We start from the raw sequence: 16,029 nt of genomic DNA on the forward strand, positions 1-16,029 counted from the left end.
ACAGATTCATTGTATATCGTTATAGTAAAGGTATAAAAACTTTGTTACAGATGTGAACGCCAGCAATAATTCTTCTTAGCCAAGAGGACACATTTGCCATATATGGCGTAAAGTGGACGCTCGACTCTACAGCCTTTGATGAGCAAGGACAATGCTTTGCAACGGTGCCTTACAGGGGGATTGTACGTGCGACGTTATATGTATGTACTCGAGATTACAGGGGGATTGTACGTGCGACGTTATATGTATGTACTCGAGATTTCTATGAGATAGCTGTTGTTAAGAAGAGTTGGCTGTACTCGAAAAAATAAATATGGTATTGCCAGTCCAGAAGAAATACGTATTAGTTGCCGTGACAGTTCCTATATTCGTTGCATGTGTACTTCTGTACAATACAGATCATTTCACTCTTGTCCCGTTGCTGACTAATTCTGGGGACATCCTGGTCGGACCGTGTCCGAGCGTTCTGGACAATATGATGATAGGAGCATGGAGCACGCGCACCCTAACTCCGACAGAGCAGAAGGAAATCGACGCCTTCCTCATGAATGGGTTGTTCTTTATTGACCCACGGCATGGTGTTCAGAAACCTGATGGTACTTGCGGAAACGTCACATACTATCCTTGGATGTCTAAGGAACCAAACTCAAGATGGTTCCGAGTACTCTGTGATCCCAAGGGCCCATCGCCTTGTTGTTATAAGAACATGTGTCAAGCCAAGACAACTGTGGAGTGTAGATGTGACGAATGTTTTGACCTGAGACAACAGATACATGCTGAATATTCCCTCTGGCGACCGCTGGATCCCAGGTAACTATTCACTTCTTAATTAATGACTACGTTTATGTCATATAGCTTGACACACAGTAACAAACAAAAGTTACCTTTGTAAATTTTAATTGTATTTCTGCATTCAACCCCCATGTCCAAACTGGAAAATCAGAAACAAGAAACGAGAAATATTCCAAGTCCAGTTCCAGACTTGTACCAACTATTACCTTTCCCTATGCGTGTTTGCGTGAACACTTCGTCATCAGCAATTGATAGTGATTCATATGAACATCTTATATGTGTATTCAGAATTGTACATTCGACTGTGCTTTTGGCAGAAATGTATTTTGAATAACGAAATAGTTTGCATATGTGCTCTTTCTCCTACACGACATTTAACTTATATATTCCAGGTGTAACATTAAAACTTTCACGTCCATGTCAGCGTGTGAATTACTGCAAGGTGGTACTGTACATTTGTACGGCGACTCTTTGGTGAGACAATTGTTCTTGGCACTTGTCATTATACTGAAGAATGACTTTGAGACAGGAGGACTCCTACCTAACGCTCCACAAGGTAAGGTCTACACTGTCTATTAGTGACCAGTAAATGTTGGTAGACGTCTTCCGATAGAGTTAACTATTTGCATCCCACAGTTTTCGTTCGTGTGAATAATGAATTTATGATATTTAAATGTCACAGTTCCTCCATACATCGTATCTGAAGTATGGGCTTATTTGGATCATTCACATGGCTGGCATAAAACTTTCAGTCAATACAATTAGCATTCACATGACTGACATTAAGCATGAATACATTTAACACTTACGTGACTGGTACAAAGGTTAAACGTCATAATATTCAACATTCATCTGTGATTGGATGGTTGGGAATGGTCAATCGGTTTATGTTCGTTCTCAATAACTGTGTATGGGTCGAGTGTTGGTATTTCTAATTTCCCGGGGTTGATGAACGTTTGAGGTATCCACATGTAGTTCCAGTACGTCCTCGCAGGGACCATCGTTCATTGTTGGTTTTCTAAAATCTTTTACCAATGTAATAGTTTCGACGAATCCTCGAGGATGGCATGATACTTATCTATACAATTGCAACTTAACATGAAGCAGGATCCTGCGTTCGTCTGAACAGTGGATCCGTCTCCTGGTCCGAGGATTCCAGCGCCGTCGAGCAAAACACCACTGCATAAGTTGCCTTTGATGTTCATGAATCCGAGTTGGACGTGTGATGATCCTTCTGGACCTGAAGCCAAGAATCAGTAACGGTTACGCGCGGTCATGGTTGACAAGCGTCTGTTGAGCACCCCGAGTTACTTCAAACGAGTGCTCGTGGCGATGGCATAGTACGGAGATGTTGCAAGATTTGGGAACGTTACGCACAGTGTTATGTTCCGGAGGTTGACCGATTTGAAGGGGGAAGCGTAATGCTTTGGTTCATATTTTGTGCCAATGAGTGCGTCAGCAGATGAATCACTTGGGTAAGCACTCGTAAACTATTCAGTGTGCGAAATAGACACTGGTCCGCTTGCCCTAGGATAGTAAAAATCCATTTGGGCCAGTAAATCACCACAGTGAATTTTCATGGGGTCATTTTGTAAATATATCTCTCTCTCCGACTTGTTAAGTTATGATACACTTTTAAATCACGCAAGGTTAAAATAAAAAATGTTCATCATATTAGCACTTTAATGATGAAAGCCATGCCATGCCTACAATATATTATGTTCATCTATTTTTGTAATCATTTGCTTAGTTTCTACACTCAAATTTGGGGTTAGTGAATTATTTTGTGGGCTAGTAACCTTAAGGCAGACCTAGACCGACTGGCTAGCACATTTTGGAAACGATTTCGCACGCTGAAACCATTTCCGGTTAGAGTGTTCCGACAGATTCTCCTGTCCATGAGGAGACGTTGTGTTGCCGTCATGGCCGCTCTAGGAGGTCATACTTGTTACTAACTTTTCAAACGTTTCTTCAGTGTGAAGTTCGCCTTTTTATCAGTATAACACACAGACACCTATTTCTATAAATGACAACTTCCATTTTTAGTAGTAAACAGCTGAACACATAACCAAATACAAGCACTTCTTACAATTTGTTGTCAACACCGCTACAGGGCCATTATGAACACATCAGGGTGTACACGGCATGACAATGGCGCTACAGGAGCTGATTCTGAGACTTAATTCACTGGTAAAGTGTTGTGTGTTATATCATTTCCGACTCTGTTGCAGCTGTGAAGGACTCCTGTCGCGGGATGTATGTGTTCCCCACCAAGAACTGCCGGGAGTACCTTGACTACAACCCCTATGTGTGCGGGGGGTCGGTACAGCTCAAGTTCCACCATGCTGCCCATAGTCCGGACATCCAGTCCATGCTGAAGGTTGCCTCGCCCCTTGCAGGAGTGAACCGATCAATCATACTATTCGGCTGTGGGGTCTGGCAACACTTCGATATACAGGAGACCACCAAATTTGCCTTGACTTTGACAAACATGTTTCGACTGTTATCGTCCAAATCAGAATGGCCTAAGCTGGTGTGGGCGGGATTTCATTACCTTGGCCTGTGGCGTCATGCACTTGTTCCAACGGTTAACAATGCGTATGTTGCGTACTTTAACCAGTACATGAAGCAGATTCTAGCCCCTCTGAAGGTATCCATGTTTGATACGGTCAACATCACGAAAGGCGTGCGTAGCGTGGACGGAACACACTATGGACCGGGGATAAATTTCCTGAAGGCTCAGATATACCTCAATTATATTGAGGAGCTTCAACGCAAGGGTGACTGGTGAAGATACGCCCAAGTTCGCAAAGAAAGAATTGTGTATAACATGTACACACATAAATAAAGACTGATTAACAACTGATGGCTTGCATTGTAACTGTATGGGTCGATGGACAAACTCCATTGGTGGTCGTGTACAGTAAAATATATTTATTTCCTGTACATCGAAACGAACATAAACAACCAGTTTAAATTTGATGAAAGATAAAATGCTGAGAATATTGTCCGAAATTTGTACTTTCACATTTGGAAAGTGTGTCAAGTAACTTACTGATTATTAAATGATTCCGAATCGTTAGTAACGATAGTTAGCCCTTACTATGGTTAGTACCAGCAAACGTTTACTGTTGACATACAACCTGTCATTAACAGTTTTATTGTTTTTAGAATTGAATTATTATTTTTTATTATTGAATTAGCCATAAGATCGACATCCCCGATGCCCTCCTGTGCGTACTCTGGCGCTGACAAGAAGGATGTGGGTGGAGGTTGTCTACCTGCCTAGATGGACCCACGCCATCATGTATACTACTCACACTTTGCTAAGGATCACAATAATTCACAACTTTACTTAAACGTAACTTTACTTAAATTGTATCCATTTAAAACTGGATAAATAATAATGTGGCAACACCTCTTTAGGCAAACAGCCCCTGGTTTTCATGGCACCAATCAACCATTTTGCACCTGTCAGTAGCACATATAGTTTCAACAAGATGAAATGACATACTGAAACCTAGGATCCATGCTTACAATAAGCTTTGATATTTAAACCAAATTTGATCCCACATTCTGTTGAATCCGTGATTTGATCCTTAGCAAAGTGTGAATAGTATAGTACACACTTACCTGGCGTATTAAAGGATGTGGGTTGAGGTTGTCTACCTGCCTAGATGGAACTACGTCACCCTGTAGTACACACTTACCTGGCCTATTAAAGGATGTGGGTGGAGGCTGTCTACCTGCCTAGATGGAACCACGTCACCCTGGAGTACACACTTACCTGGCCTATTAAAGGATGTGGGTGGAGGCTGTCTACCTGCCTAGATGGAACCACGTCACCCTGGAGTACACACTTACCTGGCCTATTAAAGGATGTGGGTGGAGGTTGTCTACCTGCCTAGATGGAACTACGTCAACCTGTAGTACACACTGACCTGGCCTATTAAAGGATGTTGGCGGAGGTTGTCTACCTGCCTAGATGGAACCACGTCAACCTGTAGTACACACTTACCTGGCCTATTAAAGGATGTGGGTGGAGGCTGTCTACCTGCCTAGATGGAACCACGTCACCCTGTAGTACACATTTACCTGGCCTATTAAAGGATGTGGGTGGAGGTTGTCTACCTGCCTAGATGGAACCACGTCACCCTGGAGTACACACTGACCTGGCCTATTAAAGGATGTGGGTGGAGGTTGTCTACCTGCCTAGATGGAACTACGTCAACCTGTAGTACACACTGACCTGGCCTATTAAAGGATGTTGGCGGAGGTTGTCTACCTGCCTAGATGGAACCACGTCAACCTGTAGTACACACTTACCTGGCCTATTAAAGGATGTGGGTGGAGGCTGTCTACCTGCCTAGATGGAACCACGTCACCCTGTAGTACACATTTACCTGGCCTATTAAAGGATGTGGGTGGAGGTTGTCTACCTGCCTAGATGGAACCACGTCACCCTGGAGTACACACTGACCTGGCCTATTAAAGGATGTGGGTGGAGGTTGTCTACCTGCCTAGATGGAACCACGTCAACCTGTAGTACACACTGACCTGGCCTATTAAAGGATGTTGGCGGAGGTTGTCTACCTGCCTAGATGGAACCACGTCAACCTGTAGTACACACTTACCTGGCCTATTAAAGGATGTGGGTGGAGGCTGTCTACCTGCCTAGATGGAACCACGTCACCCTGTAGTACACATTTACCTGGCCTATTAAAGGATGTGGGTGGAGGTTGTCTACCTGCCTAGATGGAACCACGTCACCCTGGATAAGAAGAGTTTACATAATGATGAAAATTCATGCTAAATAATAGAGTTGAAAGTTGAATTGTTGAATTATTATTTAGCATGAATTTTCATCATTATGTAATTAAACTCACTTATACAGTACTCTCCCTAGTGTACTGTGATGTCACTTGCATTGTGACGTCATAACTCAGTTATGACGTCATAGTGACGACGTCATAGTACTAACTGCCAGTTCACCTGATGACGGGACCTGGAATGGTCTTGAAACGTCGTGAGAGAAATTAAAAAAGAAGTTTAATCCATAAAAATATCTTGGACATCAATGTACAACTTCTAAATGCCACTGAAAGACATTATACCTTTATTGTCTGATAATGTTTGTTTTTTTCGATTGTTCTAACCGCTAGGCATCTTAGAAGCACATTTATTACCTACGTGGTCAACGTATGGGTAGTTGCATACTAATCTCGTACGTCACACGTGTGTCGTATCGCGTTGACCTGTGTCGTAACGACTTGACCTGAGATTCTAACGATTTGATTGGATAACCGATGACCTCTCAATTAGGTCACATTCTGACGTAACTATTTTTTCATTCATAACAAACACGTGGATCCATTCATTCTACAACTAAATGCATTGTGGGAATGTAAACATCGCGAACGTTGCCGTGTCGCTGTTTTATTGTGAGTCGAACTGAGACATTATACCCGTCGAAAAACGTAAACGCAATGTTTCCACCAGTGATGTTAGCCGAATGAAGCTACTGCAAACCAAGAAACGGGGTGCTACGGAGTAGTTTACTGTAGGAGGCTGTACGAGGCGATGACAACTGACATGCATCGTGACGTCGGTTACCAAGGCAGTGACGTCATGACAGTGACGTCATGCAAATATTGTACTACAGTACAAAACTCTTCCGCAACCTCTTTATGAAACCGGTTTCGGTTTGAAACAAAAATATGAACAAAAATACGCTATTTTGTCAATTTAATGCATGTAAGACGTGGGAAATAAATAAAATACCACACTCGGTCTCATTACATACGAATTATACGAAACTCGTGACCTTCCTATGATATCTGACCGAGCTTTCGCTCGGTCAGATACCATAGGAAGGACACTCGTTTCGTATAATTCGTATGTAATGAGACCTCGTGTAGTATTCTCTATTTATCATTCCTGTTTCGGCCAAATTAATGGTATTCTGTCAAGATAGCGCCATTGAGGCTCACAACAACCTCCGTTCAATCAGTACATGCGATTATCTGTCATAGCTGGAATAGGTATGAAATACGGACGACAGACAGTCACAATAATTCTTTGGCTGTCTAATAAACTGATTGTGTTTATTCACTTTACTATGTTCTACTTGTTAAGTCTCTTAAGTTTAATTCATTGTATCTTAACAATGTGCTACCTGCAAGTCTATTTGATCATTGAAAATGTCATACTTGTGTGGATATCTTGGCTTTCACATTGGAGTGAGTGAGTATGGTTTTACGCCGCATTTAGCAATATTCCAGCAATATCAATGTGGGGAAAACCAGAAATGAGCTTCACACATTGTACCCATGTGGGGGATCGAACCCGGGTCTTCGACGTGACGAGCTAAAGTTTTAACCACTAGCCTACCCCACCGCCCCTTTCACATTGGACAGTGGACACGTTTTGTGCTGGGAGTGTAATGATGGCGGCCGCAATCTTATATACCCTTACAACAGATTCGATGCACGTCCAGGGCAATTTAAGGTCACAACGTTACACAGATGAAATTATTCGACTACACGTCCTTCCCATTATGCAACAAATGAACGTCAATACGACCACCCATCGAACATTTATGGGATGCTCTTTGATCAGCTGGCACAAGCACTGCAGGAAGGGTGGGCGAACAATCCCCTGGCCACAATTCGTAATCTGATTGGTTACATAAGGTATACATCTGAAAAACACACTTTCTTTCTTTGTAGAGTATAAATCACCATTGTGAAACCACCTTAAGTTTATGTTTGTTTGCTTTACATAACCGAGTCTGAACCAGACAAGGCAGTGATCAACAGTATGAGCATCGATCTACACAATTGAGATACAAGGACACGTGTCGCCTGACCACCCGATCCCGTTAGCCAGATCTTACAAGCATGGGTTGCTGAAGACCAATTCCAACCCGTCCCACCTCTCTCTTGTAGATGATCTACCTCCATTCCTAAAATGACTACAATGCTCAGAGACACATTGGAGCCTCACTGAAGTCCCTCGACACTTGTACTGAACAAAATAATGTTATGCAAACAACAAGAAAAGTGCATGCAGAAAATGTTTTCAACGCAATGCACGTGCACTGTGTCGGAAACATGAGTATAGACATCGACTATTAAAGGCCAAACCAAATTTATCATTTTATTACGAAATTTACGACGTAAACGAAGTTAAATTGCCAAGATTGAATGCTACTGACCGAAATATCGACATTGGACGTTTGGAAGGGATCCCTGAGTGCCGTTGCAATACACTTCAACGTCTACCACAGCACCATAACTCAATTATGGCATCGATATACATTGTATGTACCCGCTTTGATTCGACCCAAGATCGTCCCAGAAGTGGAATACCAAGAATGACCACTCCTGCTCAGGACCGATTCATTCGGGTGTTTCACCTACGTCACCGTTTTGCTACAGCAGTGGACACTGCAGGACAGGTGCATGGCCTTCGAGGAATTTCCAAGCAAGCCATCAGAAATCGCCTGAGAGAAGTGGGAATTCGACAACGACGTTTCTAATGGTGCAACAGAGTACAGGCATGGAACATGGGGAACAGGCGACAAGTTTGGTTCAGTGATGAATCGCGATTCCGCCTGCAACGACAGAATGGGAGACAACGTGTCCTTTTGCACCGAACTGCGTTCGACAGGTGGACAGATTTGATGGACGAGACGTCATGGTGTGTGGAGTCATGTCCTACACGGGCTGATCAGCGCTGGTTGTTCAAGGCAATCTTACAGCAAGTCGCTACATCGACCAGATCCTGCGACCTCACCTCCTCCTACGTTTTAACCGCCAGAGGGAGCTGTTTCAACACGACAACGCTCGACCCCTTACAGCTCATGTAGCATGTGCCTATTTTGCCAGTGCAAACGTCAATGTCCTTTCCATGGCCTTCCGAATAGCCATATCTGAACCCGATCGAGCATCTTTGGGACGAACTTGATCGACGCGTCCGTAAACGTCACCATCGTCCTCAGACATTTGTGGAACTTGCCAACGCATTGCAGGAGGAATGGTGAAGAATTCCCCAAGCAAAACACCGACAACACCGAGACGGCTGCAAGGGGTGGTATCACCAGGTACTGACCTGAACGCCCCCTTGTGTCCACATATAGTATGACCAGACATTATTGAGAAATTTAGGAATATGTTTAATTGGATTTCTAGTATAAACAACCTTGACCAGCTATCAAGTGCTTGGTTTCATTCAAGAGAGACAACTCCGTTAATCCGTTTTCATTTGTTTGTGAAGAGTTATCCCCCTTTGTTTACTTTGCTAGCAGACGACATTTTCAGTGATCCTCAGTATGGACGATTTAGAGAAGAGGAAGTTGATTTTAGAGTATTATAACAAGGACATCAGATCAGCTAAAGTGATTTCAAGTAGAACAGGCATCCCTTTGTCCACTGTTTATCGTGTTTATCGAGGCGGCTTGGTATTCTTGTTTCTAAAAACAAACGAAGGAGTTTAGAAAACTTAAGGCTGGATATGATTGATAGAGGAACTGTGTCTGTCTGTAAGGAGACAATTAGAACAGAGCTGCATGCAATGGGTTGGCAGAAAAGTCGAGGAATTCCATCACCGATCACGAAACCTGAACAAAAGGAGCGAAGGTTGAACTGGTGCTTACAGCATAGACATTTTAACTGGGACAATGTGATTTTCTCAGATGAAAGTTCTGTGTGGCTGTTTCCTAATACACTGAAATTCTGGACCAAACAAACTGAAAAACCTTTGTATCAGCGCCAAAAGTACAGTCCGAAATTTAACGTGTGGGGTGGCATATCTGTGTTAGGGGCAACGCCCCTCTGTGTATTTGAAGGGAATATGAACAGTGAGCGGTACACAGATATTCTCGAGGGACACTTACTTCCATCTGCTCGCGTGTTCTATGGAAATGTTTTGATTTTCCAGCAGGACAACGACCCAAAAGATGGTTCAAAGCATTCACAGGCCTGGTTTCGGACCCAAAATATGACATTATTAGATTGGCCAAGCTATAGCCCTGACCTAAATCCAATAGAAAATGTTTGGGGACTTATGAAGGAAAGTGTCAATAAGAAAAATCTGACAAATATTGCTGAAATGAAAGAAGGGGTGTTTCGATATTGGGACAGCATGGACCACGACTTTCTAACTTCTTTGATCAGTAGTATGCCCCGCCGCATTGAAGTCTGTATTGCTGCCCATGGTGACTTGACAAAATACTAACTGTTCACCTGTCTATGTATCTGGAGTTATGTTCTGCTAATATTCACATTTAATACGTGAGTAATAAGTGAAAAAAAAAAAAATTACAATCTTTAAATTCTCAATAATTTCTGGTTGTACTGTATGTGCCGCGAGTGAACTGAATGATGACAATGACAACAATACATATGGTCATCCGAGTGTCGAATTTCCTCATCTATGTTCAAGCTTAATCGACTTACGTAAACCTATATACGTTAAACACTTTTCCTTATTTTTGGTCTGTGCGTTTCTTTTCTTGTTTTTCCTTGAAGGGTTTATAATATGTAGACAGTCTTGCGAAGATGATGAGCAATATCTATAATAAACCAAACAGAATACATAGAAAACAATCAACACTGCCGACGGATTCACCTTTCACCAATCCTTATTCCGAGACCCGTGAGGATCCGGGTTAGAATTGATCTTCAACAACGCATACTTCTTGTAAGAGGCGACTAACGGGATCGGGTGGTCAGGCTCGCTGACTTGGTTGACACATGTCATCGTATCCCCATTGCATAGATCGATGCTTATGCTGTTGATCACTGGATTGTCTGGTCCAGACTCGATTATTTACAGGCCTCCGCCATATAGCTAAATATTGCTGCTGGAACAATCCTTATTCCGATACCAGAACTGAAATAATTCAAATGCTATTCATTCGCTACTTCAACATGATTTAGCTTCAAAATACATACTGCTAAATACGTTCGTCATATTGGAACCCTGATGATTAAAGATAATACCAAAGAGCCTGTCTGTTTACATAATCGAATGCTATGCGAAAATCTACGAAAGCACAGTAAAATCTGATAATGTGACTATGTAATGCAAAATACAGTCAATACTGGAAAAGCTCCCCGAAATCTGCTTGTTCCTCTATAAAAACAGTACATCTGTCGAAACACAATTTGAAATTACCGGTAAACAATTTACCACAACAAGATTAAAGTGTTATGCCCTTATAATTACATTTACACTTATATCCGGCACAAATTTACTTCCCGTCGAGTGATTTGATATAAAAAGTCTCTTTGACCACGAAGTCAGTCAACACACAACAATTGCTGCATTATTTGGACATTACAACTTGAACCGCTGATGTGACCCCCACCAAACTTATTTCTCTATCACTGCTGCAATATAGGTGGAATATTGCTCAGTGTGGCGTTCAACAACAAACAAATACTTCTCTATCTAGCTCCTCAACCCTTCTCTCAACATTATTACACACACCATGACGTGGACTGGCGCCTGCAAAAGGACCAGAACCAACCATGACCAGTTAGGCTACCTCCGTTGTGACTGTCGTGGACATTTGGAACGTACAAGTGTGCCGCAGTTGCCGCTCTACCAAGCGATAGACGCACCCGATGTTGACATTGCCAATGGAGCTGTTACACCCCTCGTCTTTAGGCGCATGTTGTTCTGCCCCCTATTACTAAATATGAAAAAGCTTGACAGAATTACTTAACTTCACCAATAGAATGAACTTATTTTTGGCTTGGCTGAAGGCAGTATATCTCGGGGTTGTGACGCGGTTCGATAGGAGAAAAGACAGACCCATGAGCCTTTACGGGAAGAATTATCATAGCGACTTGAACTTGTGTGTGTTCCTATTTAACCTCATATAAGATCATATCCAGATGGTCATTGACGATATTAGTGGATGTAGATTCATCACTCATTTATTATGTTTAGATACAACTTTAGAATAGATCTGAGCAAAGACTGATAACGATGCATCTATAATGATTGATGGAATTTCAGATTTGTATGGTAACAAGTTCTGCCAGCATGTGTACAGTAGACCGTGATCAAAGGAGGCTTGTTGCTGTTATAGCGTGACTAAACCCAACAAATATTTTCTACAAATAAAAAGACAATTTATGATTGTTTGTTTGCTGTTAAACGCCTCACCCAGCAATATTCCAGCTATATAACGGCGGTCTGTAAATAATTGAGTCTGGACCAGACAATCCCGCGATCAACAGCATGAGCATCGATATATACGAAAATGGGATGCGATGACATGAATCAACCAAATCAGCGAGGACAATTTATGAAAATAGGACGAGAAAATAGAGTTAGCATAATGAAATTCAACAGTTTGGTTATGGTTCGTTTTGCGCCATTTTACCTGTGTGTGACCTTATCTCACCTGCTAGTTGGGTATATAGTTTACTTACCGTACTAGACGTACTAGATATCCTCATTGCCAAGAAGCTTCGACCAGTAAGTTAAAATGTATACCTAAATCAGGTATTTGAATGCAGTTCAGCATTGTATATAGAGATATGCAAGACGTAAGCAAACTTCCAGAGAATAATGTATGGCGAAATAGGATTTAATCACAATAATATTGGACCGTTAAATTGTGTGTTTAACCTGTATTACACTGCAACCTCGTTGGAACATGCACACAGGCCTCCCATTCAACACAATGCAGCATAATTCCTCGCACTGACAGTTCGACACCAACCCGTCGGTCTCGATAGCTTACTGGAAGGTTATTCTACAATGTCTGTTCAAATAAAGATAAAAAAAAGCCGAGGTTGGATAGCCGTAGTAACAGGCGTGGGTCGTGTGACATCATGCTGTCGACAGATTATTCAACAAGATGAGCCCGATAGGTTTGTTCAGGTCGATTTGTTCTTGTTTCTAAATTTTGATGACAAAGTCATTTTCTCCGAAATATTTTCAGGATTTTAGATTCAGAAAGACATCCCATGTACAGCCAACCTCTACAATGTTGAAACTTGAATCCACAAAATTTGCTCAACAGGTATCCAGTGTAGTTGTTTAAAGGTCACATAAACCCTAGAGGGTACAAATGCATAAATCACTAACTGGCATCGTTATAAATGAAACCCCGTCATTAAAACTACTCATTTCGACCTTTATTTGACTTAAATCGACCTTTTTGACAACAGTGCACAATTCTCACCCGCGAACGAAATTTCAACCAATCAGAGCGGCGCGCCTCTGTGACGTCATATGAGGAATAGCTTTGAGAGCCGATGCAGAATTCATCTACATTTTAGGGGGTAAATTATCGTGTTTACAGGCTTGTATAAACCTGAAATCGTGACAATTGTTGTGGAAAATGAAAGCTATATGTTCTCACAATCTACTGTCATTTAATTTTGTCTCCTGCTTTGCCTAGTTTCAGAGTTACAACTTGTTTTCATAGACGATTCTGTCAAAATCGATTGGTGTCGTTAGGCCCTATTTGTATAATGATTGATCCAAATAGATCCCATTTCTGTGTTGTTTTACCTCGACATTTAATCATGTCATGTAAAAATCTGTTTGTATTCTCAATACAGTGTCGGCCCATAAGTTTTCACATGCAATACAGCAATTTAATACTCCCTCGTTGTAACCCGTGTTAGGTGGTATAAACCTACACATGTTATTTGTCATCATTCACTTGATGGTCAGTTAATGAATTTATAACAGGCATAATTAGTGGTAACACACTTAGATTACCCGACAAAGGTTCCCATTTTGCATTTCTTGTGTCTGGAGTAAATATTCAACATTATAAACATCGATCAAAGGATTAACCGATAACACGCTGATTGATTAATTACTTTTATCTTACACAGCGGAATTGTCAAAAGGTAGTGTTTATGTATGTAGATTTACTAATCTATACTGAATACACTCTGTCGTGTCAGTGTCTGCGTAAAAACAACGTCCTTCTTTCAAAGGATTAACCGGCAATACATTGATTGATTGCCCATTATTGGCTAACTAAATTACTGTTTTTAAAGAAAGGCGGACCTTATGCAATTAGTTGCCAGATGTGCTATCTTGGGTGACCAATGAGACTATACACCAATACCTGAAAAGATTTATCACTTTTTCGTATATTAAACTGTTAAAAGATGCATCATTTGGAACAGTTTTGTGGATATTGATTGATACATTCCTCGAACAAGGTAATGGCCTGATATTGTTCCTATAACTTTAATCTTTTTTAATTTTAATATTTGCATTTTGTTTTTATTCATTTGTCGTAGCATTCAACAGAATCATTGTTTTCGCCGTGAAGTGTAATGAGACAGACAACATGCACTAGGGTGTGTGTGCGAATTATGATTCACATTGGCAAACTATAAAATGTCTAGATATTACAGTTCTGTTATAAATTCACTATAAGTATCAGCAGATCGTCTGCTTTTTATTTAGTTTCAAAATGCATACAAGTGTGATAATAAACTAATTAGGATTATAAGACCAAATATAAAGACGCACATTGACTAGTATCTACATACTGGTGAGTGGACATTAGCCATGGGAATGTAGCAAGAAATTTATCGCGCAGTATAGTGACTTCGACCCCCACCTCGCTTCCGTGGAAGAAATCGTTATGTTATAAGTTGTGTCATGCAAAATCCGTTTGGTTATGATTCCAATACATATTTAACAACGAGTAGAAAGTAGTCTTGATTTTCTAACTTGATGAAAACAAACTATAATCTCATTAATTCTAACAGATTTTTTTATTTTTAAAAATGGCGGCGCCCTGTCGGGAACATCCGCCAGTCTGAGGATAAATGGTATTTAGGTTTGTTTTCACCGATTTACAAAATCAAAACTACTTTCTACTGGTAGTAAAATATGTATTTTATTGATGGCCAATAGGATTTTGCATGACATAGCGTATATCATAACAATTTCTCTCGTGGCAGCGAGGTGGGTGTCAATATAATACTACTTACAATATTATTGTTACTTCGACCACAACCTCAATTCCGAGGAAGAAATCGTTAGTTACAAGTTGTGTCATAGAAAATCTTTATGGTCATCAATCATATGCATATTTTACTACAACTAGTAAGTAGTTTTGATTCTTTAACTTCCGTGAAGCGATCTGAACACAAGTAAGATATCGTTTCAGGCTTCCACAACGCTCGCTTCGCACTCACAAACATAACCCATTTAGCACGAACTGCGGGGTCCTGTGGAAATCTGTGCATGGGGACACCATCGCCCGACCCCTAGGAGCAATTGACGACAAAGCAACGATTCGGCATGTCGTCGTTGATGTCGAGAAATCATCAAAATGATGAGCGTGGTACACATTTTCTATACAACTAACTGAAAATCGTTCCTCATATGACGTCACTGCAGTGCTCTGGCGACAGAGTTACGTAACCTGTCTGTGGTTTCGTTGGCGGGCGAGAGGGAAGCAGGCGACTTTTTGGCCACTTTTAATCGCTCGGTATTAATTAACCACAAGTTTTTAAAGAATAAATTTGGTGTTCCGCATAAGACTAACCACAAATCTTTCACATGTAATGGTTAAAAGAGTAACAAAAAACAAAGTTTATTGGTTCTTTAAGGACTAGTGTGATGTGGTCCTTTGGCCTGGCCCTGGTGATCACCCCCGCCGCTCTGTTTTGGACTTTCTGCAAACGTTGGATGTTTCCAACTCCATACAGTAGTGAGTTGCTATAGTCCAGTCTCGATGTTACATAGCAGTTGGCTAGCAGCTTTGTCACATCTCTGCCAAGGTATCGGATGTTCCCGATGTTCCTCCGATGGATGTTCACTGTCCTGCATGTGTTCAGAGCTTGCTAGTCTGGTGACATTGTCTCAGTAAACATGACCCCGAGATTCTTCACCTTGTTGGTAGGTTGTATGCTTGAGTCACCAATCGTGAATAGGGATGTTGTCACTTTCTTTAATTGTGCCAAGGTGCCAATGATCATGTACTCCGTTTTGTCATCATTCAATCTCGGGGAATTCACGGCCACCCACGCGAATATCTGCAAGGCATTCTTCAATCTGATAATGGCAAAGCGGTACAGAGGTAGGTACGACACTGATGCATAACTGTTGTCAGCATACCCGTGGACTCGTTGGCCATGTCGCCTGATGATATCACCAACTGGCGAGATGTACGGTGAGAATAACACTCGGCCGTGAACTGATCCTTGAGGCATGCCAGATTCTTAGTGATGGTCC

General features: G+C 41.5%; 1 protein-coding gene across 1 annotated transcript; it reads left to right on the forward strand.

The window, feature by feature from the left end:
* The first annotated feature begins 253 nt into the window (after positions 1-253).
* LOC124253652 lies at positions 254-3,781 on the forward strand. The gene is made up of 3 exons (XM_046687464.1): positions 254-810; positions 1,185-1,348; positions 3,024-3,781. The coding sequence occupies exons 1-3, from the start codon at positions 314-316 to the stop codon at positions 3,581-3,583; spliced, it is 1,221 nt and encodes a 406-aa protein (XP_046543420.1). The 5' UTR covers positions 254-313; the 3' UTR covers positions 3,584-3,781.
* Positions 3,782-16,029: the final 12,248 nt, after the last annotated feature.

This window comes from Haliotis rubra, unplaced genomic scaffold, assembly GCF_003918875.1.
Source record: "Haliotis rubra isolate DU_JTF1 unplaced genomic scaffold, ASM391887v1 Scf548, whole genome shotgun sequence".
Lineage (NCBI taxonomy): Eukaryota > Metazoa > Mollusca > Gastropoda > Lepetellida > Haliotidae > Haliotis > Haliotis rubra.